Source organism: Nerophis ophidion, linkage group LG20 (genome assembly GCF_033978795.1).
Source record: "Nerophis ophidion isolate RoL-2023_Sa linkage group LG20, RoL_Noph_v1.0, whole genome shotgun sequence".
In the NCBI taxonomy this organism is placed as follows: domain Eukaryota; kingdom Metazoa; phylum Chordata; class Actinopteri; order Syngnathiformes; family Syngnathidae; genus Nerophis; species Nerophis ophidion.
Window position 1 is genome coordinate 33345689 of NC_084630.1, and position 27788 is coordinate 33373476.

The following is a 27788-nucleotide window of genomic DNA, read 5'->3' on the forward strand; positions in this document are numbered from 1 at the left end:
ACTACACACTACTTCACTATATAATACTACTACACTAGAATACCCAACACCACTACGCTATATACAACTACACTATATAATACTACTACACTATAATACATAACACCACTACACTGTATACAACTACACACTACTACACTATGTAATACTACTACACTATAATACTTAACACCACTACACTGTATACAACTACACACTACTACACTATATAATACTACTACACTATAATACATAACACCACTACACTGTATACAACTACACACTACTACACTATATAATACTACTACACTATAATACATAACACCACTACACTGTATACAACTACACACTACTACACTATATAATACTACTACACTATAATACATAACACCACTACACTGTATACAACTACACACTACTACACTATATAATACTACTACACTATAATACTTAACACCACTACACTGTATACAACTACACACTACTACACTATATAATACTACATACCTCTACATTATATAAAACTACATACCACTTCACTCTATAATACAACATATCACTAGACTATGTAAAACTACACAATAGAATACTACATAGCAGACTACACTATATAAAACTACATACTACAACACTATATAATAATACATACCACTAAATAAAAACTACACAATACTACAGACCAGACTACACTATATAAAACTATATACTACTACAGTATACAATACTACACACTACTACACAATATAAAAGTACACTACACAATTTAATACTACATACCAGACTACAGTATATATAAACTACATACTACTACACTATATAATACTACACATCAGTTCACTATATAATAATACACACCACTACACTATATAAAACTACTACACTATGTAATACTACTACACTATAATACTTAACACCACTACACTGTATAAAACTACATACAACTACACTATATAATACTACATACCTCTACATTATATAAAACTACATACCACTTCACTCTATAATACAACACATCACTACACTATGTAAAACTACACAATATAATACTACATACCAGACTACACTATATAAAACTACATACTAAAACACTATATAATACTACATACTACTAAATAAAAAAACTACACAATACTACAGACCAGACTACACTATATAAAACTACCTACTACTACAGTATACAATACTACACACTACTACACAATATAAAAGTACAATACACAATTTAATACTACTACACTATATAATACTACACATCAGTTCACTATATAATAATACACACCACTACAATATATAAAATTACTACACTATGTAATACTACTACACTAGAATACTTAACACCACTACACTGTATACAACTACACACTACTACACTATATAATACTACATACCTCTACATTATATAAAACTACATACCACTTCACTCTATAATATAACATATCACTACACTATGTAAAACTACACAATATTATACTACATACCAGACTACACTATATAATACTAAATTCTACTACACAATATAATACTACATACCACTACACTATGTAAAACTACACAATACTACATACAACTACACTATATAAAAACTACACAATACTACATACAAGACTACACTATATAAAACTACATACTACTACAGTATATAATACTACATACTACTACACTATATAAAACTACACAATATAATACTACATAGCAGACTACACTATATAAAACCCCATACTACTACACTATATAATACTACACACCACTACACTATATAAAAGTACACTGTACTCTATATAATAATACATACCACTACACTATAAAAAAAACTACACACTACTACACTATATAATACTACAGCACACTATATAATAATACACATTGCTACACTATATAATACTACAAACAACCACACTATACAATACTACACTATATGATTCTACATTCCGTTGTATTATATAATACTACAACATATAATACTACACACGACTACATTATATAATACTACATACCCCTCCACTGTAATACTACATACAACTACACTATATAATACTACACACCCCTGCATTATATGATACTACACAATATAATACTACATACCTCTACATTATATAAAACTACATACCACTTCACGCTATAAAACTACACACTGCTACACTATGCAATACTAAACGCCACTACATGATATAAAACTACACACTACTACAATGTAGTGATACAACATACCACTACACTATGTAAAATACACAATATAATACTTCATAACAGACTACACTATATAAAACTACATTATATAACACTACATACTACTACACTATGTTAAACTACACAATACTACATAGCAGACTACACTATATAAATCTACACACCACTACATTATATAAAAGTACACTCTACGCTATATAATATTACTATACTAAAAAAGCTACACTATACTACACTATATAATACTACACACCAGTGCACTATGTAATAATACACACCAATACACAATATAATACTACACCCTACAATACTACACACTACTACTCACCCTTGTATTATATAATGCTACACACTACTACATTATATAATACTACATACCCCTACACTGTAATAAAACATACAACTACACTATATAATACTACACACATACTTTATATAATACTACATACCTCTACAATATATAAAACTACATACCACTTTACTATATAAAACTACTTACTACTACACTAAATAACACTACACACCCATACACAATAAAATACTACATCGTACTACACTATGTAATACTACACACTACTTCACAATAAAATACTACATCGTACTACACTATATAATACTACACACTATTTCACTATATCATACTACATACTACTACACTATAAAACACTACACACCCATACACAATGAAATACTACACTATATAATACTACACACTACTTCACTATAAAATACTACATACTACTACACTATATAATACTACACACTTCTTCACTATAAAATACTACTACATTATATAATACTACACACTACTTCACTATAAAATACTACATATAACTACAATATATAATACTACTACACTATATAATACTACACACTACAACTACCACACTATGCAGTACTATCCAGGACTACATTATATAGCACTAAAGTACCACACTACACAGTAGATAAGTACAAGAATACACTACAACGTGTATTTGTTATTGTTGACGATGAGGCTGTGATTATGATGATTGTGTTGTTGTGTTTTTGTCCGCTAGGTGGCAGAGTTGTAACAGTTATTACTCAAGTCAAATCTTTGTAAACAAGGACTGACACTGAAATTTTTTTCATTTTCTTTTTTTTGTCATGAAAAAGGGAGGTTTTTTTGGTTGGTGCTCTAATTGTAAGTGTATCCTGTGTTTCTTTATGTTGATTTAATAAAAAAAAAAATAATAATAATAATAAAAAATTATTCTGCGGCCCGGTACCAATCGAACCGCGGCCCGGTGGTTGGGGACCACTGGTATAGAGGATCTTTGACTGGCGTATTGGCCGCAGATTCTTAAAAACAGCTTAGCACTCTGTCGGATAGAATATTTTTGACTAGCGTTTTTGCTGCAGGTGTTCAAAAACAGAGCGCTCCTTTCATATAGAGGATCTTTGACCAGCGTTTTTGCAACAGGTCCAAAAAAACAGCACAGCACCTTAGTCATAACGTTTTTGCAGGAGGTCCTTAAAAACAGCAAAGAACTTCTATCTTATAGAAGATTTAGAGCTCACATTTTTGCCTTAGGTCTTTAAAAACAGCACAACGCTTCTGTCATGTAGAAGATCTTTAACCGGCATTTATGCTACAAGTTCCAAAAAACAGCTTCTATCAGAGTTCCAAAAAACAGCTTCTATCAGAGCTTCTATCATACAACATATCAAGAACTATATTTTTTGCTTCAGGACATCAAAAACAGCAAAGTGTTATTATGAGATCTAAAAATAGCTGAGTACTCCTACGATGTAGGACTTTTGTCTCACGTTTTTCCATGACATCCTTAAAAACAGCAACACAAGTGTATCAGACAGGAGTTTAGACTCGTAATATTGCTGCAGACGACTAAAAACAGCTAAGTACGCCTAAGATCTAAGACTTTAGCCTGACATGTTTCCCGTACATCCTTAAAAACAGCAACAAAAGTGTATCAGAGAGGATTTTTGATTCAAAATATTGCTGCAGATGACTAAAAACAGCTGAGTACTCCTAAGATCTAAGACCTTTGTCTCACATTTTTCCAGTACATCCTTAAAAACAGCAACACAAGTGTATCAGAGAGGATTTTTGACTCACTTTAGTGCTACAGATGACTAAAAACAGCAGAGCACTCCTATGATCTAAGATTTTTGTCTCACATTTTCCCAGTACATCCTTAAAAACAGCAACACAAGTGTATCAGAGGACTTTTGACTCACGTTTTTGCTGCAAATGACTTAAAAGCAGCAGAACACTCCTATGATGTTATACATTTGCCTCACATTTTTCAAGTACATCCTTAAAAACAGCAACACAAGTGTATCAGAGAGGACATTTGACCCGCATTTTTGCTGCAGATGACCAAAAACAGCGAGCACTCCTATGATGTAAGACATTTGCCTCACATTTTTCAAGTACAACCTTAAAAACAGCAACACAAGTGTAACAGAAATTATTTTTGACTCACATTTTTGTTGCAGATGACTAAAAACAGCAGAGCACTCCTATGATGTAAGAGATTTGCCTCACATTTTTCCAGTACATCTTTAAAAACAGCAACACAAGTGTATCAAATAGGAATTTTGACTCACATTGCTGCAGATGACTTAAAAACAGCAGAGAACTCCTATGATCTAAGACCTTTGCCTCATGTTTGTCCAGTACATCTTCAAAATCAGCAACACAAGTGTATCAAGAGAGGACTTTTGACTCACATTTTTGCTGCAGATGACTAAAAACAGCAGAACACTCCAATGATGTTATACATTTGCCTCACATTTTTCAAGTTAATCCCTAAAAACAGCAACACAAGTGTATCAAGAGAGGACTTTTGACTCACATTTTTGCTGCAGGTGACTAAGAACAGCAGAACACTCCTATGATGTTACACATTTGCCTCAGATTTTTCAAGTACATCCCTAAAAACAGCAACACAAGTGTATCAGAGAGGACTTTTGACCCGCATTTTTGCTGCAGATGACAAAAAACAGCAGAGCACTCCTATGATGTTATACATTTGCATCACCTTTTTCACGTACAACCTTAAAAACAGCAACACAAGTGTATCAGAGAGGACTTTTGACTTGTTTTTTTGCTGCAGATGACTAAAAACAGCAGAGAACTCCTATGATCTAAGACCTTTGCCTCACGTTTTTCTAGTACACCCTTAAAAACAGCAACACACATGTATCTTCCAAGATGGCGCTGCTGTAGTGGCTGCTGTAGGCAGGAGCTCTGTGCTCTTGTGTCATCCTTTTGTGTTTCCCTCTTGTTTTCATGTGTTATTATATTTTTTTGCATTTTGGTCCGGGACCCTTTGGGACTGTGTGACAAGGGCTGCCACTTTTGTGACCTCTGTGGTGCTTTTTTTTGTGGACTTCTGGATCTGCCTCCCGGGAGCCTTTTGGCCATGGAGACCAGCTGCAGGGTCTCTGCTACACCAGAGTCTGTTTGGATGTACTGGAGGAGATGTGGATGAGGGGGACAGGGCTGTGGAGCTAGCACTGAGCGCTGGGACGGAGAGTCTTCGCGGTGTCTTGACTGGGTGAGCAGGTGTCGGACACCTCAGTCACCTTGGACGTATCCTCGCTCATCCATGCGGACTGGACACTGGCCGAGAGTGGAGTCGGCTGTCTTGGTTGCTTTGTTGGGTCTGCTTCTGTCTCTGGCCATCCTCCCTCCACCCCAGCAGACGATGGCGTGGAACACACCGCAGAGGCCACCACAGTGGATATGTTTATTTTACTTTTTATTCATAGCTGTATGTAGAAGTGTCTGGTTGTATCTGCTGCTTTAATGTCTTTAATGTCCTTTGTGTTCTTTGATGTTTGATGTTTCCCTCTTACACACATGGAAGAGGGATGTGTACTATGGCTATGAGTTGTTGTTGTTTTTTTTTTCCCTTGGCCTCAGTCTGCACCCCCACTCCAGGGCCCAGGCTAAGACCGATTTTAAATGTTATTTTAATCTTCTATTTCTTCTATTTTGACCCACATTTTTGCTGCAGATGACTAAAAACAGCAGAGCACTCCTTTGATGTAAGACCTTTGCCTCCCATTTTTCCAGTACATCCTTAAAAACAGCAACACAAGAGTATCAGAGGACGTTTAACCCATGTTTTTGCTGCAAATGACTAAAAACAGCAGAACACTCCTATGATGTTATACATTTGCCTCACATTTTTCTAGCACACCCTTAGAACCAGCAACACAAGTGTATCAGAGAGGACTTTTGACCCGCATTTTTGCTGCAGATGACTAAAAACAGCGAGCACTCCTATGATGTAAAACATTTGCCTCACAATTTTCAAGTACACCCTTAAAAACAGCAACACAAGTGTATCAGAAATTATTTTTGAGTCACATTTTTGTTCCAGATGACTAAAAACAGCAGAGCACTCCTATGATGTAATACATTTTCCTCACATTTTTCCAGTACATCTTTAAAAACTGCAACACAAGTGCATAAAATAGGATTTTTTACTCGCATTGCTGCAGATGACTAAAAACAGCAGAGCACTACTTTGCCTCGACTTTCTCTAGTACGTCCTTAAAAACAGCAACACAAGTGTATCAGAGAGGACTTTTTAATCGCATTTTTGCTGCTGATGACTAAAAACAGCAGAGCACTACTATGATCTAAGACCTTTGCCTCGACTTCCTCTGGTACGTCCTTAAAAACAGCAACACAAGTGTATCAAGAGAGAACTTTTGACTCGCAATTTTGCTGCCAATGACTAAAAACAGCAGAGCACTCCTATGATGTAATACATTTGCCTCAAATGTTTCCAGTACATCTTTAAAAACAGCAACACAAGTGTATCAAATAGTATTTTTGACTCCCATTGCTGCAGATGACTAAAAACAGCAGAGAACTCCTATGATCTAAGACCTTTGCCTCACGTTTGGCAAGTACATCCTTAAAAACAGCAACACAAGTGTATCAAGAGAGGACTTTTGACTTGCATTTTTGCAGCAGATGACTAAAAACAGCAGAGCACTCCTATGATGCAAGACATTTGCCTTACATTTTTCTAGTACATCCTTAAAAACAGCAACACAAGTGTATCAGAGAGGACTTTTGACTCGCATTTCTGCTGCTGCTGACTAAAAACAGAAAAGCACTCCTATGATGTAAGACCTTTGCCTCAACTTTCTCTAGTACGTCCTTAAAAACAGCAACACAAATGTATCAAGAGAGGACTTTTGACTCGCAATTTTGCTGCCAATGACTAAAAACAGCAGAGCACTCCTATGATGTAATACATTTGCCTCAAATGTTTGCAGTACATATTTAAAAACAGCAACACAAGTGTATCAAATAGGATTTTTGACTCGCATTGGTGCAGATGACTAAAAACAGCAGAGAACTCCTATGATCTAAGACCTTTGCCTCACGTTTGGCCAGTACATCCTTAAAAACAGCAACACAAGTGTATCAAGAGAGGACTTTTGACTTGCATTTTTGCAGCAGACGACTAAAAACAGCAGAGCACTCCTATGATGTAATACATTTGCCTCAAATGTTTCCAGTACATCTTTAAAAACAGCAACACAAGTGTATCAAATAGTATTTTTGACTCCCATTACTGCAGATGACTAAAAACAGCAGAGAACTCCTATGATCTAAGACCTTTGCCTCACGTTTGGCAAGTACATCCTTAAAAACAGCAACACAAGTGTATCAAGAGAGGACTTTTGACTTGCATTTTTGCAGCAGATGACTAAAAACAGCAGAGCACTCTTATGATGTAATACATTTGCCTCAAATGTTTCCAGTACATCTTCAAAAACAGCAACACAAGTGTATCAAATAGGATTTTTGACTCGCATTGCTGCAGATGCCTAAAAACAGCAGAGAACTCCTATGATCTAAGACCTTTGCCTCACGTTTGGCCAGTATATCCTTAAAAACAGCAACACAAGTGTATCAAGAGAGGACTTTTGACTTGCATTTTTGCAGCAGATGACTAAAAACAGCAGAGCACTCCTATGATGCAAGACATTTGCCTTACATTTTTCTAGTACATCCTTAAAAACAGCAACACAAGTGTATCAGAGAGGATTTTTGACTCGCATTTCTGCTGCTGCTGACTAAAAACAGCAGAGCACTCCAATGATCTAAGACCTTTGCCTCAACTTTCTCTAGTACGTCCTTAAAAACAGCAAGACAAATGTATCAAGAGAGAACTTTTGACCCGGAATTTTGCTGCCAATGCCTAAAAACAGCAGAGCACTATTATGATCTAAGACCTTTGCCTGAACTTTCTCTAGTACGTCCTTAAAAACAGCAACACAAATGTATCAAGAAAGAACTTTTGACAGGCAATTTTGCTGCCAATGACTAAAAACAGCAGAACACTCCTATGATCTAAGACCTTTGCCTCAACTTTCTCTAGTACGTCCTTAAAAACAGCAGCAGAGGTGTATCAGAGAGGATTTTTGACTTGCATTTTTGCTGTGGATGACTAAAAACAGCACAGTTCTGCTTACCAAATCCCAGAGAGCTATCTGTCGGTCGTTCCACCTGGACGTGCCTGACGTGAGCAGCTTCTTCACGTTGCAAAGGACGATGACCTTGCTGGCCTTGTGCGTCTTACACTTGACCTCCTAGGAAGGGGGTCAAGGGTCAACTTGAATTCATGCAGTCATGTGATCCAAAGAGGGAAGTGAGATGATTTATGTAGTCATGTGATCTAAAGTGGCGAGGGTGCTCTCCTACTTCCTGTCTCTAGGTCAGGGGTCACCAACGCGGTGCCCGTAAGGACCAGATGAGTCGCCCACTGGCCTGTTCTAAAAATAGCTCAAATAGCAGCACTTACCAGTGAGCTGCCTCAATTTTTTTAATTGTATTTATTTACTAGCAAGCTGGTCTCGCTTTGCTCGACAATTTTAATTCTAAGAGAGAAAAAACTCAATTAGAATTAGAAAATCCAAGAAAATATTTTAAAGACTTGGTCTTCACTTGTTTAAATAGATTCTTTTTTTTTTTTTACTTTGCTTCTTATAACTTTCAGAAAATGATTTTAGGATTTTTAAAAACATATACCGTTTTACCTTTTAAACGACCCCGAAAGGGAATAAGCGGTAGAAAATGGATTCCTTCCTGTTCTTTCCTGAAAATTGAAATCAATGTTCAAGTAAATTTTTTTATTTATTGTAAAAAATAATAAATAAATCCTAATTTAATTCTTCATTTTAGCTTCTGTTTTTTCCATCCAGCCATCCATTTTCTGCCGCTTATTCCCGTTCGGGGTCGCGGGGGGCGCTGGCGCCTATCTCAGCTACAATCGGGCGGAAGGCGGGGTACACCCTGGACAAGTCGCCACCTCATCGCAGGGCCCTTCTGTTTTTTCGACAAAGAATATTTGTGAAATATTTCTTCAAACTTATCATGATTAGAATTCAAAAAACTTATTCTGGCAAATCTAGAAAATCTGTAGAATCAAATTTAAATCTTATTTCAAAGTGTTTTGAATTTCTTTTTAAATTTTTGTTCGGGAAATCTAGAAGAAATAATGATTTGTCTTTGTTAGAAATATAGCTTGGTCCAATTTGTTATATAAATGATAAATGGGTTGTACTTGTATAACGCTTTTCTACCTTCAAGGTACTCAAAGCGCTTTGACACTACTTCCACATTTACCCATTCACACACACATTCACACACTGATGGAGGGAGCTGCCATGCAAGGCCAACCAGCACCCATCAGGAGCAAGGGTGAAGTGTCTTGCTCAGGACACAACGGACGTGACGAGGTTGGTTCCAGGTGGGATCTGAACCAGTGACCCCCGGGTTGCGCACGGCCACTCTACCACTGCGCCACGCCGTCCCTTTAAATATATTCTAACAAAGTGCAGATTGGATTTTAACCTATTTAAAACATGTCATCAAAATTTTAAAATAAAATTTAATCAGGAAAAATGACTGATGATGTTCCATAAATTCTTTTTTTAATTTTTTCAAAAAGTTTTGAATTAGCTAGTTTTTCTATTAATTTTTTTCGGTTGAATTTTGAATTTTAAAGAATCGTAATTGAAGATAAACTATGTTTCAAAATGTAATTTTTGTTTTTTTCGGGTTTTCTCCTCTTTTAAATCGTTCAATTAAGTGTTTTTTTCATAATTTATTCCCAACAAAAAACCTTCCGTAAAAGGAAAAAAAATGTACGACGGAATGACACACGGAAATACCCATTTTTATATATATATATATATATAGAGTATTTTATTAAAGGTTAATTGAGCAAATTGGCTATTTCTGGCAATTTATTTAAGCGTGTATCAAACTGGTAGCCCTTTGCATTAATCAGTACCCAAAAAGTAGCTCTTGGTTTCAAAAAGGTTGGTGACCCCTGCTCGAGGTCATGTGGTGAGGCGGGGACAGGAAGTGTACCTGCAGCAAGGTTCCAGAGCGCGGCTCCAGGAGTCGCAACTTCCTGTCTTTGCAGGCGGTGGCCAAGACGCTGCCGTCCGCGTTGAATGACATGGACAGGACCACGTCTGAGTGCTGGCTGAGGGTCCTCACGGGGTTCTTGATCACCTGCTCGGGACAGTCCAGGTTCCAGATCATGACCTGAGGGCAGGCGTGACCACAGCGCAGAAAACCCGACTTATTACGACTTCATGAAATATTGAAAATACATAAAAACATGCTTATGATACATGACATTTAATTGATTTCAGCAGTACCTATAAAACACCACCAGGGGACGATAACAGATTAGTTGAATTATACGCGGTTTAACTTATCACGATAGGGCTGGGCAATACCGATGAAAACTGTATCACAATATAAGTGTTTGATTACGGTCGATATCGATACTGTATTTATGGATATTTTTGGAAAATAAAGAGCAGGAGAAAATATTACCTTTTTTTTCCCAAATGTAATTTTAAACCCCTCAGCTATCAAGGCAGAAAGGACACAAAATGTCAACAGAACCATGGACCTGTTAGAACAGGCCTGGGCAATTATTGACTCAGGGGGCCAAATTTAGAGGAAAAAAATGTGTTTGGGGGCCGGTATATATATATATATATATACATATACATATATATGTGTGTGTATATATATATATATATGTATATATATATATATATATATATATATATATATATATATATATACACACGTATATATATATATATATATATATATATATATATATGTGTGTGTGTATATATATATATATATATATATATATATATATATATATATATATGTGTGTGTATATATATATATATATATATATATATATACATATACATATATATGTGTGTGTATATATATATATATATATATATATATATATATATATATATATATACACACGTATATATATATATATACACACGTATATATATATATATATATATAGATATATACAGTATATATACACACGTATATACACACGTATATATATATATATATATATATATTAGGGGTGCAACGGTAAGTGTATTTGTATTGAACCGTTTCAGTACGGGAGTTTCGGTTCGGCACGCGGGCATACCGAACGAGTTTGTAAGCAAAAGCCTTCACAAGCTGCTCTGCTTTCTGCCTCTGTCTCAGCAGCAAGCATTGTCCCGCCCACAAAACCATCTGATTGGTTACATACAAAGGCAATCAGCAGTGTGTATTTAGAGCGATGTAACAGCCAGTCAGCAGTACGTATTCAGAGCTATGTAGTGTGCGCTTCAGCGTCGAGCAGATATTCGTTTAGCAGGGTAGCAGCGGACAGCGTACCCCCCCCAAATGATAAGAAACACCTCCCAGTCACAACTATTACAAACATCACTACGAGCCCGTTGACCTTCAAGAAACAAACTGCAGCTCAGCTCACTCGCAGTTCTAGCTTGAGGTGAAGGCTAATTAGATTTTAGCGTAACGTTAGCTCCTTTTGCTGTGTGTGTGTGTGTGTGTGTGTGTGTGTGTGTGTGTGTGTGTGTGTGTGTGTGTGTGTGTGTGTGTGTGTGTGTGCGCGCGTGTTAGGGGCAGCAAAGCCCTGTCTGTCCGTTATTTCATTGAACTCCATGGTGTTCAGGGATGAATAGTCTCTCCTATTGCTATTGTACTATTTTTCAGCTATAGTTACATTAATCATTTGTAATGTAGCAGCCTAGTTTTGAATGGCAGGGTCCCTACTATCACATGTTGATTAAAATATAACATTTACATAATAAAAGTCAACTACAGGCTTCCCAAATGCTGTGATAAATTAAACATGATGAGTTGACTTGAAACTGTTTAATGTTGCACTTTTTATATGTAGAAGAAAGGTTTTATTTAATTCAATCAAAGCAACAACTTGAAGCAGTTTAATGTGGATTAACGTGGGCAGAATTATTATAATGTTCCCAATGTTAAAAGGATAAAGCCATTGTTTACAAATTTGGTAAATAAATAACCAAAATATTTATATTTTGTTGTTTTCTTACTGTACCGAAAATGAACCGAACAGTGACCTCTAAACCGAGGTACGTACCGAACCCAAATTTTTGTATACCGTTAAACCCCTAATATATATACATATATATATATATATATATACATATATACACATATATATATACATATACATATATGTATATATATATATATATATATGTATATACATATATATACATATATACACACATATACATATACATATATGTATATATATATATATGTATATACATATATACACATATATATACATATATACACACATATATATATACATATACATATATGTATATATGTATATATATATATACATATATACATATATATATATATATATATATATATATATATATATATATATATATATATGTGTATGTATATATATATATATATATATATATATAAATATATATATATATATATATATATATATACACATACATACAGTGGGGCAAAAAAGTATTTAAGTATTTAGTCAGCCAGCGATTGTGCAAGTTCTCCCACTTAAAATGATGACAGAGGTCTGTAATTTTCATCATAGGTACACTTCAACTGTGAGAGACAGAATGTGAAAAAAAATCCAGGAATTCACATTGTAGGAATTTTAAAGAATTTATTTGTAAATTATAGTGGAAAATAAGTATTTGGTCAACCATTCAAAGCTCTCACTGACAGAAGGAGGTTTTGACTCAAAATCTCACGATACATGGCCCCATTCATTCTTTCCTTAACACGGATCAATCGTCCTGTCCCCTTAGCAGAAAAACAGCCCCAAACCATGATCTTTCCACCCCCATGCTTCACAGTAGGTGTGGTGTTCTTGGGATGCAACTCAGTATTCTTCTTCCTCCAAACAAGACGAGTTGAGTTTATACAAAAAGTTCTATTTTGGTTTCATCTGACCACATGACATTCTCCCAATCCTCTGCTGTATCATCCATGTATCCATTTTGGTATAAACTCAACTGGTCGTGTTTGGAGGAAAAAGTGGCGCAGTGGGAGAGTGGCCGTGCGCAACCCGAGGGTCCCTGGTTCAAATCCCACCTAGTACCAACCTCGTCACGTCCGTTGTGTCCTGAGCAAGACACTTCACCCTTGCTCCTGATGGGTGCTGGTTGGCGCCTTGTATGGCAGCTCCCTCAGTGTGTGAGTGTGTGTGTGAATGGGTAAATGTGGAAGTAATGTCAAAGCGCTTTGAGTACCTTGAAGGTAGAGAAGCGCTATACAAGTACAACGCATTTAAGAATATATATATATATATATATATATATATATATATAATCCGTTCATGAATGAGTACACCCGTTCTGCCACCGTGTTCAATGGCGAGGTCTGATCTACAAAATTTGCAGGCAGCATACCTCTTCCCCTTCCAGCTGTCCTGGATGACCTGAAATTATTTTTTCCATTCATTTTGGAACTTGCAAGTGTACTTCTTCTTCCTATTTGTCGTCGCCATGTTTCTTCTTTGTTCTTCTGCTTCGTCTCTGTTATGTTTTTGGGCATTACTACTTAGTAGTTTTGAAGCAATGCATGATGGGAATCTGGATGTTGCGTGTCAGTGTGTTAACGTGCCGACTGGAATAAACACACGCTGAGAAATAGCTCCGTGCCTGCCTACTTTATGGGTTATAGATCAACCTATAGATAACAGAGACATACATAATAGTCTCATTTTCAGGTGAGAGAGGACGCTAAAGGCAGTGCCTTTAAGGCACGACCCCAATATTGTTGTCCGGGTGGAAATCGGAAGAAATTCGGGAGAATGGTTGCCCAGGGAGATTTTCGGGAGGGACACTGAAATTCAGGAGTCTCCAGCGAAAATCGGGAGGGTTGGCAAGTAAGCACACCCCCTCTCCATTGATATATTTTACAATCAAGCAAAATGCAACAAACACAGCGAATTATGACCGCAAAGGGTAAAAGAAACCCACCTACAATCTGATATATCACTAAGTTTTAGAACTTTGTTGTAAAAATCTCCTTCCGCATCTGTCCCTGACACCAGCATTACAGGCTGGCTGCTGTGGAAACACTCCCCTCCCACACTGCTTGGTGCCTCATCTGAGCTGCTGAGACTTAGATTATCATAGTAACTAATTAGATTATCATAGTACCTAAATAGATTGCCATAGTAACTAATTAGATTACCATAGTAACTAATTAGATTGCCATAGTAACTAATTAGATGACCATAGTAACTAATTAGATTACCATAGTAACTAATTAGATGACCATAGTAACTAATTAGATTATCATAGTAACTAAATAGATTGCCATAGTAACTAATTAGATTACCATAGTAACTAATTAGATTGCCATAGTAACTAATTAGATGACCATAGTAACTAATTAGATGACCATAGTAACTAATTAGATGACCATAGTAACTAATTAGATTACCATAGTAACTAATTAGATGACCATAGTAACTAATTAGATGACCATAGTAACTAATTAGATTACCATAGTAACTAATTAGATTGCCATAGTAACTAATTAGATTACCATAGTAACTAATTAGATGACCATAGTAACTAATTAGATGACCATAGTAACTAATTAGATTATCATGGTAACTAAATAGATTGCCATAGTAACTAATTAGATTACCATAGTAACTAATTAGATTGCCATAGTAACTAATTAGATTACCATAGTAACTAATTAGATTACCATAGTAACTAATTAGATGACCATAGTAACTAATTAGATGACCATAGTAACTAATTAGATGACCATAGTAACTAATTAGATTACCATAGTAACTAATTAGATTACCATAGTAACTCATATATTATGCATAAGCGCAGATTCCAACCATTGGAATACTTTGTATAATTCAAGACTTGCGTTTTTTTGAAAACATGACTGCACATCATAATGGCAGCTACACTTTCCATCTTAAAGATCTACAAAAAACGTTACCTCATGCTCTGTCCTCGAGCATCTTGAGGAAAACATCAGTAGAAGAAGATGTAAAATAAAACACTAGAGAATTACCTTATTTTTCCCTCGTCTGTTCTTCTCCATTTTTTCCCCTGTAAGTTAATTTTTCCCGTTGAGGGTGCTCCCGGTTTCTGAGATTGCATTTGGCTTCAGTTATTAAATGTTTTTTTTGTTTTTTTTTTCAACTGGTGGGCCAGGTTGAAAAGTTTAACAAGCCTTAATTTGCCCGGGTCTGTCTTAAAATGAAGGTGCAAAATTATAGAAGAAATGCTTAAAGGGGAACATTATCACAATTTCAAAAGGGTTAAAAACAATAAAAATCAGTTCCCAGTGGCTTGTTGTATTTTTTGAAGTTTTTTTCAAAATGTTACCGGTCTCGGAATATCCCTAAATAAAGCTTTAAAGTGCCTTATTTTCGCTCTCTGCGAAGACACTGGCCATTTCCCTGTGACGTCATACAGTGCTACCAATATAGTGACATTAGCTCGGATTCAAACTCGGATTTCAGTGGCTTAAGCGATTCAACAGATTACGCATGTATTGAAACAGATGGTTGGAGTATGAAAGTATTGAAGAAGAAACTGAAGCTATTGAGTGAACAGATATTGACACTATTCATAGCCATAGCATGGCCGAATAACTGCGTTAGCATCGCCAGTAAAATGTGCGGACCAAACGATCAGGACTTCCGCATCTTGTGACACTGGAGCAACTTAAATCTGTCGATTGGTGAGTGTTTTTTTCGCATTAAATGTGGGTGGAAGGAAACGTAATATAGTTGCAAATGCATCTGCAGGTTATCCATACATCTCTGTGCCATGTCTGCTTTAGCACCGCCGGTAAATAGCATGTTAGCGTCGATTAGCGTAGCATGTTAGCATCGATTAACTGGCAGTCACGCAGCGACCAAATATGTCTGATTAGCAAATAAGTCAACATCAACAAAACTCACCTTTGTGATTTTGTTGAATTTATCGTTGCAAATGCATCTGCAGGTTATCCATACATCTCTGTGCCATGTCTGTCATCGCCGATAAAATGTGGAGATACTTTGGCACATTCAACAGGGGTCTGGCGGCAGACACTTTGGCATCTTCGGACCAGTGGTGCAACTTGAATCCCTCCCTGTTAGTGTTGTTACACCCTCCGACAACACACCGACGAGGCATGATGTCTCCAAGGTTCCCAAAAATAGTCAAAAAAACGGAAAATAACAGAGTTGAGACCCGGTGTTTGTAATGTGTTGAAAATGAAAATGGCGGCTGTATTACCTCGGCGACGTCACATTCTGACGTCATCCCCTCCAAAGCGATAAACAGAAAGGCGTTTAATTCGCCAAAATTCACCCACTTAGAGTTCGGAAATCGGTTAAAAAAATAGATGGTCTTTTTTCTGCAACATCAAGGTATATATTGACGCTTACATAGGTCTGCTGATAATGTTCCCCTTTAATGAAGTGTGACAAAATAGTGCAAAGTGTAAAAATGTAAACGTAGCGAAACCTGAGAAGAACTAGTGTCTGCAGGTTTAGTGCCAAGTAGTTACAGTTGGGCTTTAAAGGGTGAGCGCAGCTAGAGTGGTGTGGTGTTACTGATTGCCAGCGCTTTGGTCTGACTATGGTCCGTTCCAAAAAAAAAAAAAAAACTGCTGAGGTGAATTTTCCGGTTTTTATCCACAATTTTACAAACCCCATTTTCACATGAGTTGGGAAATTGTGTTAGATGTAAATATAAACAGAATACAATGATTTGCAAATCCTTTTCAACCCATATTCAGTTGAATATGCTACAAAGACAACATATTTGATGTTCAAACTGATAAACATTTTTTTTTTTTGCAAATAATCATTAACTTTAGAATTTGATGTCAGCAACACGTGACAAAGAAGTTGGGAAAGGTGGCAATAAATACTGATAAAGTTGAGGAATGCTCATCAAACACTTATTTGGAACATCCCACAGGTGTGCAGGCTAATTGGGAACAGGTGGGTGCCTTGATTGGCTATAAAAGCAACTTCTGTGAAAAGCTAAGTAATTCACAAATAAGGATGGGGCGAGGGTCACCAATTTGTAAGCAGATTGTTGAACAGTTTTAGAACAACATTTCTCAACGAGCTATTGCAAGGAATTTAGGGATTATACCATCTACGTTCCGTAAAAATCATCAAAAGGTTCAGAGAATCTGGAGAAATCACTGCACGTAAGCGATGATATTACGGACCTTTGACCCCTCAGGCGGTACTGTATCAAAAACCGACATCAGTGTGTAAAGGATATCACCACATGGGCTCAGGAACACTTCATAAAACCACTGTCAGTAACTACGATTGGTTGCTAAATCTGTAAGTGCAAGTTAAAACTCTACTATGCAAACCAAAACCCATTTATCAACAACACTCAGGAACGCCGCCGGCTTGTCTGGGCCCAGCTCATCTAAGATGGACTGATGCAAAGTGGAAAAGTGTTCTGTGGTCTGACCAGTCCACATTTCAAATTATATTTGGAAACTGTGGACGTGGTGTCCTTCGGAACAAAGAGGAAAATAACCATCCTGATTGTTACAGGCGCAAAGTTGAAAAGCCAGCATCTGTGATGGTATGGGGGTGTATTAGTGCCCAAGGCATGGGTAACTTACACATCTGTGAAGGCACCATTAATGCTGAAAGGTCCATACAGGTTTTGGAGCAACATATGTTGTATTCCAAGCAACGTTTTCATGGACGCCCCTGCTTATTTCAGCAAGACAATGCCAAGCCACATGTTACAACAGCGCGGCTTCGTAGTAAAAGAGTGCGGGTACTTTCCTGGCCCGCCTGCAGTCCAGACATGTCTCCCATCAATAATGTGTGGCTCATTATGAAGCATAAAATACGACGGCGGAGACCCCAGACTGTTGAACGACTGAAGCTCTACATAAAACAAGAATGGGAAAGAATTCCACTTTCAAAGCTTCAACAATTAGTTTCCTCAGTTCCCAAACGTTTATTGAGTGTTGTTAAAATGAAATGTGATGTAACACAGTGGTGAACATGCCCTTTCCCAACTACTTTGGCACATGTTGCAGCCATTAAATTCTCAGTTAATCATTATTTGCAAAAAACAATAACGTTTATGAGTTTGAACATCAAATATCTTGTCTTCGTAGCATATTCAACTGAATATGGGTTGAAAAGGATTTGCAAATCATTGTATTCCGTTTATATTTACATCCAATACAATTTCCCAACTCATATGGAAACGGGGTTTGTATATCGATCGCGTGTCTATTGCGATATATTGATTTCATTTTATCGCCAAGCCCTATCTAATAATCTTTTTATCATGACAGATGGGAACAGTTGGACTTGGGAACAGATCATTATTCCTATGGAAGGTTTACCTTGTAGTCGTAGGCCGTGCTGAAGAGGATGTTGTTGGCGGTGGGGTGCCACTCAACCAGGCCCACCCTGCGACTGTGACCCTGGAGCTCCTTCCAAGGTACGGTCAGGTTCTTCCGTACGCCGTGAGCGGGGATCTCCCACACCTTCACCTGCATGAAGGTCTTCCGTTAGCGACTCTTTTTTTTACACATTTGTATACTAATAACGCCCATTAAGAAGTAAATGCATTTAAGGAAAATTCCATCCATCCATCCATTTTCTACCCCTTTTCGGGTTGGAGGTGATGCTGGAGCCTTTACGGAAATTATTTAATTTACATGTGAAATTTAGTTTATAGTCATTTCTAGTCTAATTATTTTTTGTTTTATGAATTTGGATGTTGGTCTTGAGCTTGATGGAAATGTTGCCCCCAAAACTTGTAAAAAGAGCTCAGCAGCACAAGCACTTTTTCCGTCGGACATTCTACAGAGGCCCTACAGAGAGCCTACTGACTAACTCATGGGTGTCAAACTCTGGCCCGCGGGCCAAATTTGGCCCTTCATGTAATTTCATTTGGCCCCTGAGGCAATATCAAATTAACATTAGAGCTGGCCCGCCGCTGTAACACCACATTCACCGCTAATACTCATGCTCGTCGACCCTCCCAATTTTCCCGGGAGACTCCCGAAGTTCAGTGCCCCTCCCGAACTTCTCCCGACTTCCACCCGGACAATAATATTGGGGGCGGGCCGTAAAAGCACTGCTTTTGGCGTTCTCTACATGTCGCCACATCCGATTTTCTTCCATAAAAACAGCGTGCCGGCCCACTCACATAATATATGCGGCTCATACACACACACACAAGTGTATGCAAGGCATACTTGGTCAACAGCCATACAGGTCACACTGAGGGTGGCCGTATAAAGAAGGTTAACACTGTTACAAATATGCTTCACACTGTGAACCCACAACAAACAAGAATGACAAACACATTTTGGGAGAACATCCGCACCGTAACACAACATAAACACAACCGGACAAATGCATCACTAACTCTTCCGGGACGCTACAATATACACCACCGCTACCACCAAACCCCGCCACAACTCAAACCCGCAGCCGAAAAAAGGCATTAAATTAATTTTTTATTTTATTTGACATGCCATTGATATTTTTTTATTATTATTATTTGAAACTGGATTTTGCATGTCACTATAAAGTTATATAAGCCTTGCTTGGTCAATATTCAATGCAAAACTTGTTTGGGTCCCTATTAAAAGGTTAATTTGTTCAACCTTGGCCCGCGTCTTTGTTCAGTTTTAAATTTTGGCCCACTCTGTATTTGGGTTTGACACCCCTGGACTAACTGCATCTCTGTCTGGACTGGAGCCTGCGGTGCCTCAGACTGGAAGTCTCTGCAGAGAGTGGTGAGGACACCGGGAAAGATCATCCGGACTTCTCTTCCTCCTATCCAGGAGATCGCAAAAAGCCGCTGACAGACCAGGGCTCAGAAAATCTGCATAGACTCCTCCCACCCCCACCATGGACTGTTTTTTTACTGCTGGACTCTAGAAAGAGGTTCTGCCGCCTCCGAAGCAGAACCTCCAGGTTCTGTAACAGCTCAGGCCGTAAGACTCTTGAATGCATCATAATACCGTATTTTTTGGAATATAAGTTGCAGTTTTTTTCATAGTTTGACCGGGGGTGCGACTTATACCCAGGAGCGACTTATGTGTGAAATTATTAACACATTACCGTAAAATATCAAATAGTATTATCTAGCTCATTCACGTAAGAGACTAGACGTATAGGATTTCATGGGATTTAGCGATTAGGAGTGAGAGATAGTTTGGTAAAGGTATAGCATGTTGTATATGTTATAGTTATTTGAATGACTCTTACCATAATATGTTAGGTTAACATAGCAGTTGCTTATTTATGCATCATATAACCTACACTTATTCAGCCTGTTGTTCACTGTTCTTTATTTATTTTAAATTGCCTTTTCAATGTCTATTCTTGGTGTTGGGTTTTATCAAATAAATTTCCCCCAAAAATGCGGCTTATACTCCAGTGCGACTTATATATGTTTTTTTTTCTTTCTATTTTACTATGCATTTTCGGCAGGTGCGACTTATACTCCGGAGCGATTTATACTCCGAAAAATACGGTAATCCCCTCAATTCCCCCCAAAAATGGATTAACTCGCTGGGATATAAAGACAATATAACATACATCCATAAACATAAATGCATATGAAAAAGTGCAATGTATTTATCCGTACAGTAATCTATTTATTTATATCTGCACCTTATTGCTCTTTTATCCTGCACTACCATTATCAGATAGGATGCAGTGTGTCTCCCATAACAATGTGACCTCGGACTACGTTAAGGTAACGTGTGGAGTTCCCCAGGGTTCGGTCCTTGGCCCTGCACTCTTCAGCATCTACATGCTGCCGCTAGGTGACATCATACGCAAATACGGTATTAGCTTTCACTGTTATGCTGATGACACCCAACTCTACATGCCCCTAAAGCTGACCAACACGCCGGATTGTAGTCAGTTGGAGGCGTGTCTTAATGAAATTAAACAATGGATGTCCGCTAACTTTTTGCAACTCAACGCCAAAAAAACGGAAATGCTGATTATCGGTCCTGCTAGACACCGAACTCTATTTAATAACACAACTCTAACATTTGACAACCAAACAATTAAACAAGGCGACACGGTAAAGAATCTGGGTATTATCTTCGACCCAACTCTCTCCTTTGAGGCACACATTAAAAGCGTTACTAAAACGGCCTTCTTTCATCTCCGTAATATCGCTAAAATTCGCTCCATTCTGTCCACTAAAGACGCTGAGATCATTATCCATGCGTTTGTTACGTCTCGCCTCGACTACTGTAACGTATTATTTTCGGGTCTCCCCATGTCTAGCATTAAAAGATTACAGTTGGTACAAAATGCGGCTGCTAGACTTTTGACAAGAACAAGAAAGTTTGATCACATTACGCCTGTACTGGCTCACCTGCACTGGCTTCCTGTGCACTTAAGATGTGACTTTAAGGTTTTACTACTTACGTATAAAATACTACACGGTCTAGCTCCATCCTATCTTGCCGATTGTATTGTACCATATGTCCCGGCAAGAAATCTGCGTTCAAAGGACTCCGGCTTGTTAGTGATTCCCAAAGCCCAAAAAAAGTCTGCGGGCTATAGAGCGTTTTCCGTTCGGGCTCCAGTACTCTGGAATGCCCTCCCGGTAACAGTTCGAGATGCCACCTCAGTAGAAGCATTTAAGTCTCACCTTAAAACTCATTTGTATACTCTAGCCTTTAAATAGACTCCCTTTTTAGACCAGTTGATCTGCCGTTTCTTTTCTTTTTCTTCTATGTCCCACTCTCCCTTGTGGAGGGGGTCCGGTCCGATCCGGTGGCCATGTACTGCTTGCCTGTGTATCGGCTGGGGACATCTCTGCGATGCTGATCCGCCTCCGCTTGGGATGGTTTCCTGCTGGCTCCGCTGTGAACGGGACTCTCGCTGCTGTGTTGGATCCGCTTTGGACTGGACTCTCGCGACTGTGTTGGATCCATTGTGGATTGAACTTTCACAGTATCATGTTAGACCCGCTCGACATCCATTGCTTTCCTCCTCTCTAAGGTTCTCATAGTCATCATTGTCACCGACGTCCCACTGGGTCATTATTGTCACCGATGTCCCACTGGGTGTGAGTTTTCCTTGCCCTTATGTGGGCCTACCGAGGATGTCGTGGTGGTTTGTGCAGCCCTTTGAGACACTAGTGATTTAGGGCTATATAAGTAAACATTGATTGATTGATTGATCAGGCTTGCCCCTGACAGTTTGGTTGTGTTTTAGGTTTTCCTCTGTGTTGGTTGTATTTCCTGTCAGCGCTCTTGTTTTGGTTCTGTTTCCTGATTGTCTCCCTGTGTCCTGTGTCCCCTCAGCTGTGGCTGATTGGCACCTGGCCACACCTGGTGTCAATCAGCCAGATACTATTTAAACCTGCTTTGTCCTCCACTCGGTGTTGGAGTATTGTCGTGTCGTGTTGTTGCTAGCTGATTCCCTGGATCCTGATTCCTGTTCCCTGCTTCTTGGTTTGTGTTTTTTTCCTTATTTTTACATTTTCGGACCAACAAAATGTCCCTCTTATCTGTACTGTAAAGTTCAAATTTAAATGACAGTAAGTCTAAGTCTAAAACAATTTAGTAGAATATCTTAAGTATAACTCGAGAAAGAAAATGTCATATTTTTCTAATAGCGCTGCGTGCTACACCGCTGACATCATTTCAGAGGCAAATGTGATTTACAGTATTCTCAACTACCAGCACAGTCCTGAGGAATGTGTGGAATGACTCCTAGTTCCTCTTTAAGCCCATAGCCAGGCCAGAAAAAGATCTTACCGCTACTCCCATGTACTCATCATTAAACCTACTTTGTGCGCGTGTGTGTGTGTGTGTGTGTGTGTGTGTGTGTGTGTGTGCGTGCGTGTGAGTGTGTGTGTGTGTGTGTGTGTGTGATTACAAACCGTGGTGTCTTCGGAGCAGGAGGCGATGCAGTAGTCGTTGAAGGGATTCCATTTGATGTCTAACACGTTGCCTCTGTGGCCCGTCACTCGAGGGTGGTGAGGGTCAACTTTACCCGTCTGATGGAGGAAACATAAAAAAATATTCATTTCAAATTCAAAGTTTTTCAAAATATATTTTTCTTTTAAGGCCTACTGAAATGAGATGTTCTTATTTAAAACGGGGATAGCAGGTCCATTCTATGTGTCATACTTGATCATTTCGCCATATTGCCATATTTTTGCTGAAAGGATTTAGTAGAGAACATCCACGATAAAGTTCGCAACTTTTGGTCGCTCATAAAAAAGCCTTGCCTGTACCGGAAGTAGCAGACGATGTGCGCGTGACGTCACGGGTTGTGGAGCTCCTCACATCTGAACATTGTTTACAATCATGGCCACCAGCAGCGAGAGCGATTCGGACCGAGAAAGCGACAATTTCCCCATTAATTTGAGCGAGGATGAAAGATTTGTGAATGAGGATAGTGAGAGTGAAGGACAAGAAAATAAATAAATAAAAAGACAGGTCAGAGGGAGCGATTCAGATGTTATTAGACACACTTACTAGGATCATTCTGGAAAATCCCATATCTGCTTATTGTGTTACTAGTGTTGTAGTGAGATTATGTGGCACCTGAAAGTCAGAGGGGTGTGGCCACGGGTGTGGTGACCGCCAGTGTCTCTGAGGGAAGCCACGGAGGAGACAAAAGAGTCGCAGCTGCCTCTTTGACAGGTGCACGAGGAACGACGTAAGCTCTACTCATGTCTACGGTAAGAGCCGACTTATTACCACAATTTTCTCACCGAAACCTGTCGGTTGACATGTGGTCAGGAACCATGTTCGCTTGACCGCTCTGTTCCATAGTTAAGCTTCACCTTCGGGAACAGGGACGTGCACATGATTATAGAGGGGCAGGGGCTCAAAGTCAGCAAAGGGCAGGACATTTTTTTTTGGTCCTTTACACAATATGGAAAATAATGTCAAATTAAATTTGCAAATAGGAAGCGAACTACTTAGCTGTGTATCCTTTGTAGGTAAAAGTGATTGCCATTTATTTTGTGTCAACAAATTATTGTCATAATGAGTTCATTCACATTATCAAAGGCTTGGAAGACATGAAAAGCAACAAAACACTGGTTTATTATTAGGCTATTTATTGTTAAAGATAAACACTTTAATATCGAACATTGAACAGTGCAACATGAACTTCGAAAAATAAATAAATACCCAAATGGAAAAAACTTCAATGTGAAAATCTGTCCTTCCTTTAACTTGATGAAAACACCATCAAGTTGTAACTTATGGTCTTTCTCACTTAATGCTCAGACTAAACAACTGAAACGCAATACAACTTTGTATCTAAACCTCTACTGTGAGAGAAATGTGATCCGCCGTAAACACTGTGCATTTTATTTTGAAAATTAACCTGGTGTTTTATTTTGTATTTTGTACACTACATCCTGTCCCGCACGATCCGCTCTGCTCTGTGCGGAATTGATGTGCCGTGCTCAATTGATGTGCTGTGCTCCGACGTCCGGCAAAAACGGAAGCTGACACATTGAATAATAGAATAATACAGCGTTTTTCTGAAATATTACCCATATTAGATGCTGAATAAGTGGACGGCGACTAGACCATAACTCACAGGTTCAAGTTGCTCCACTGTCATGTCTCCTCAGGCCGCCGATGGCTCTCTCTCCTACTCACTCACTCGCCCTCTCTCTCTCTGGCGGAAGCACACGTTCAAACAACCCGGTAATACAAGAAAACGTGGAGTTTTTGTACCGCTGTTTTTTTTGTTTTGTTTTGTTTTCTTACATCCCTAACAGGAATTTATTAATGTTGTTTAGAGAAAAATAAAAAAACAACACACACACACACACACACACAGGCAGAGGGCACTTTTTAAGACGAGGCAAAAAAGGGCAGGGGCTAAAGCACCCATAGCCTGTGTGCACGTGCCAGTTCGGGAATGTAAACAAGGAAACACCAGCTGTGTTTGTCTTGCTAAAGGCAGCTGCAATACACCGCTTCCCACCTACATCTTTCTTCTTTGACGTCTCCATTATTAATTAAACAAATTGCAAAGGATTCAGCAACACATATGTCCAGAATACTGTGTAATTATGCGATTAAAGCAGACTACTTATAGCTGGGATCGGGCTGGAAAAGATGTCCGCTACAATCCGAGACGTCACGCACACAGGTCATCATACCGCAACATTTTCAACAGGATACTTTGCGCAAAATTTAAAATTGCAATTTAGTAAACTAAAAAAGCTGTATTGGCATGTGTTGCAATGTTAATATTTCATCATTGATATATAAACTATCAGACTGCGTGGTCGCTAGTAGTGGCTTTCAGTAGGCCTTTAATATATATTATTGAATAGTCAAAATATTTATTAAACTATCTCATTCATTATAAAAAAAACATTTATTTATTATGATCATTGTGATGATTGTTACCATAGAACCAGGCAAAACTATTATGGACACATGATTTATAGCGGTGAAAAAAGACAATAGTAATAATGATAATATGTAATTTCTTTTACTACTTTTTGCTGTTATCATTAAATCATATCAATTGTTTCTTTTACTTTTTGGTATCTTTAAAAATAACAATATATATATAAATAACACTCATTGGCCTAGTGGATAGAGTGACCGCCCTGAGATCGGCAGGTTGTGAGTTCAAACCCCCGGCCGAGTCATACCAAAGACTATAAAAATGGGACCCATTACCTCCCTGCTTGGCACTCAGCATCAAGGGTAGGAATTGGGGGTTAAATCCCCAAAAATGATTCCCGGGCGTGGCCACAGGTGCTGCTCACTGCTCCCCTCTCCTCCCAGGTGGTGATCAAGGGTGATGGGTTAAATGCAGAGAATAATTTCACCACACCAAGTGTGTGTGTGACAATCATTGAAACTTTACCTATAAATAGGTAAATAGGGGCGGTTTAGTCGGTTGGTAGAGTGGCCGTGCCAGCAACTTGAGGGTTGCAGGTTCGATTCCCGCTTTCACCATCCTAGTCACTGCCGTTGTGTCCTTGGGCAAGACACTTTACCCACCTGCTTCCAGTGCCACCCACACTGGTTTGAATGTAACTTAGATATTGGGTTTCACTATGTAAAGTGCTTTGAGTCACTTGAGAAAAAAGCGCTATATAAATATAATTTCACTTCACTTCACTTCACAAATATCCTAATAACAATAATAATAATACTATATATTTTAATGTTATAATTATTGCTAATTTTTAACATTATTTTAATTTAGATAATTTAATCACATTTTATTTTAATCATGATGTATGATTATTATTATTGTTGATATTATTATTAAAATTGTAAGATATTTAATAATAATAATTATTATAATATCATTACCAATAAAATTAGTTATTAAAACAAACAAAAGGTTTAAAAATAATTATATTAAGTGTAAAAAAAACTAACATAAAAATGAAGGAAAATGTTCAGTAAATTAAAAATATTTTTTTAAAAAACACCCCAAAATTGGAATCAAATCAAAATAAATCTCTTAAATGAGAGATTCTTAACCTTTTTGACATCGGGGCATAACTCTCCCACTTCAGAGGGGCCATAAGCCCACTCAAATATTAACACTGAATTTGTCATTTTACTCTTGATTTTTTGGAATATTCAATAATTATACCAAACCTGCTAACCGTTTACAACTAGCCTGGGGGCCAAATTTAAAGAAAAAAAATGTGTCTGGGGGGGCCGGTATATCTATTTTTAGGAACACTAATACAAACCCTCACAATAATGTCTGATTTAAAGCTAAAAATGTTATGACAGACCGCCTTAAAAAATGGAAAATAATTTTACATTTTTTTTTACTGAATGACACCCAAAATGTACGTGGAAATAAAGAATGTGGGATTTACAATATTAACTATGAAGGATAAAACACTGAATATTGACAACATATGAACGTCACACACCCTCTCCATCCACGCAAGCATTGAAAGACTTGGTATAGTTGAAGACTTACTTCCGGTCATTAGAAAACCTGAGTGCACATCATAGAGGTAGCTACACTTTCCATCTTAAAGATTTATCACAATTATTTGGGAATGTTCGGTGGGCTGGTTGAAAAGCTAAATGGGCCGCATGTTGCCCCGGGCCTTAATTTGCCCAGGTCAGGTTTACAACCTTGTGAAATGACATAAAACCATGTGTTAAATAATCATTAACTTTAGAATTTGATGCAAGCAACACGTGACAAAGAAGTTGGGAAAGGTGG

At 37.9% G+C, this 27788-nt stretch overlaps 1 protein-coding gene across 1 annotated transcript in view; it reads right to left on the reverse strand.

Moving 5' to 3' along the window:
- The window catches only part of coro2aa (coronin 2Aa), a 142990-nt gene that overhangs the window by 24811 nt on the left and 90391 nt on the right, over nucleotides 1-27788 (reverse strand). The window contains exons 4-7 of the mRNA XM_061881029.1: nucleotides 23476-23592; nucleotides 18947-19096; nucleotides 10565-10744; nucleotides 8662-8778 (exon numbers count right to left, since the gene is read on the reverse strand). Of these exons, the coding sequence (XP_061737013.1) occupies nucleotides 8662-8778; nucleotides 10565-10744; nucleotides 18947-19096; nucleotides 23476-23592 (564 nt within the window). The remainder of the gene's footprint in view (nucleotides 1-8661; nucleotides 8779-10564; nucleotides 10745-18946; nucleotides 19097-23475; nucleotides 23593-27788) is intronic.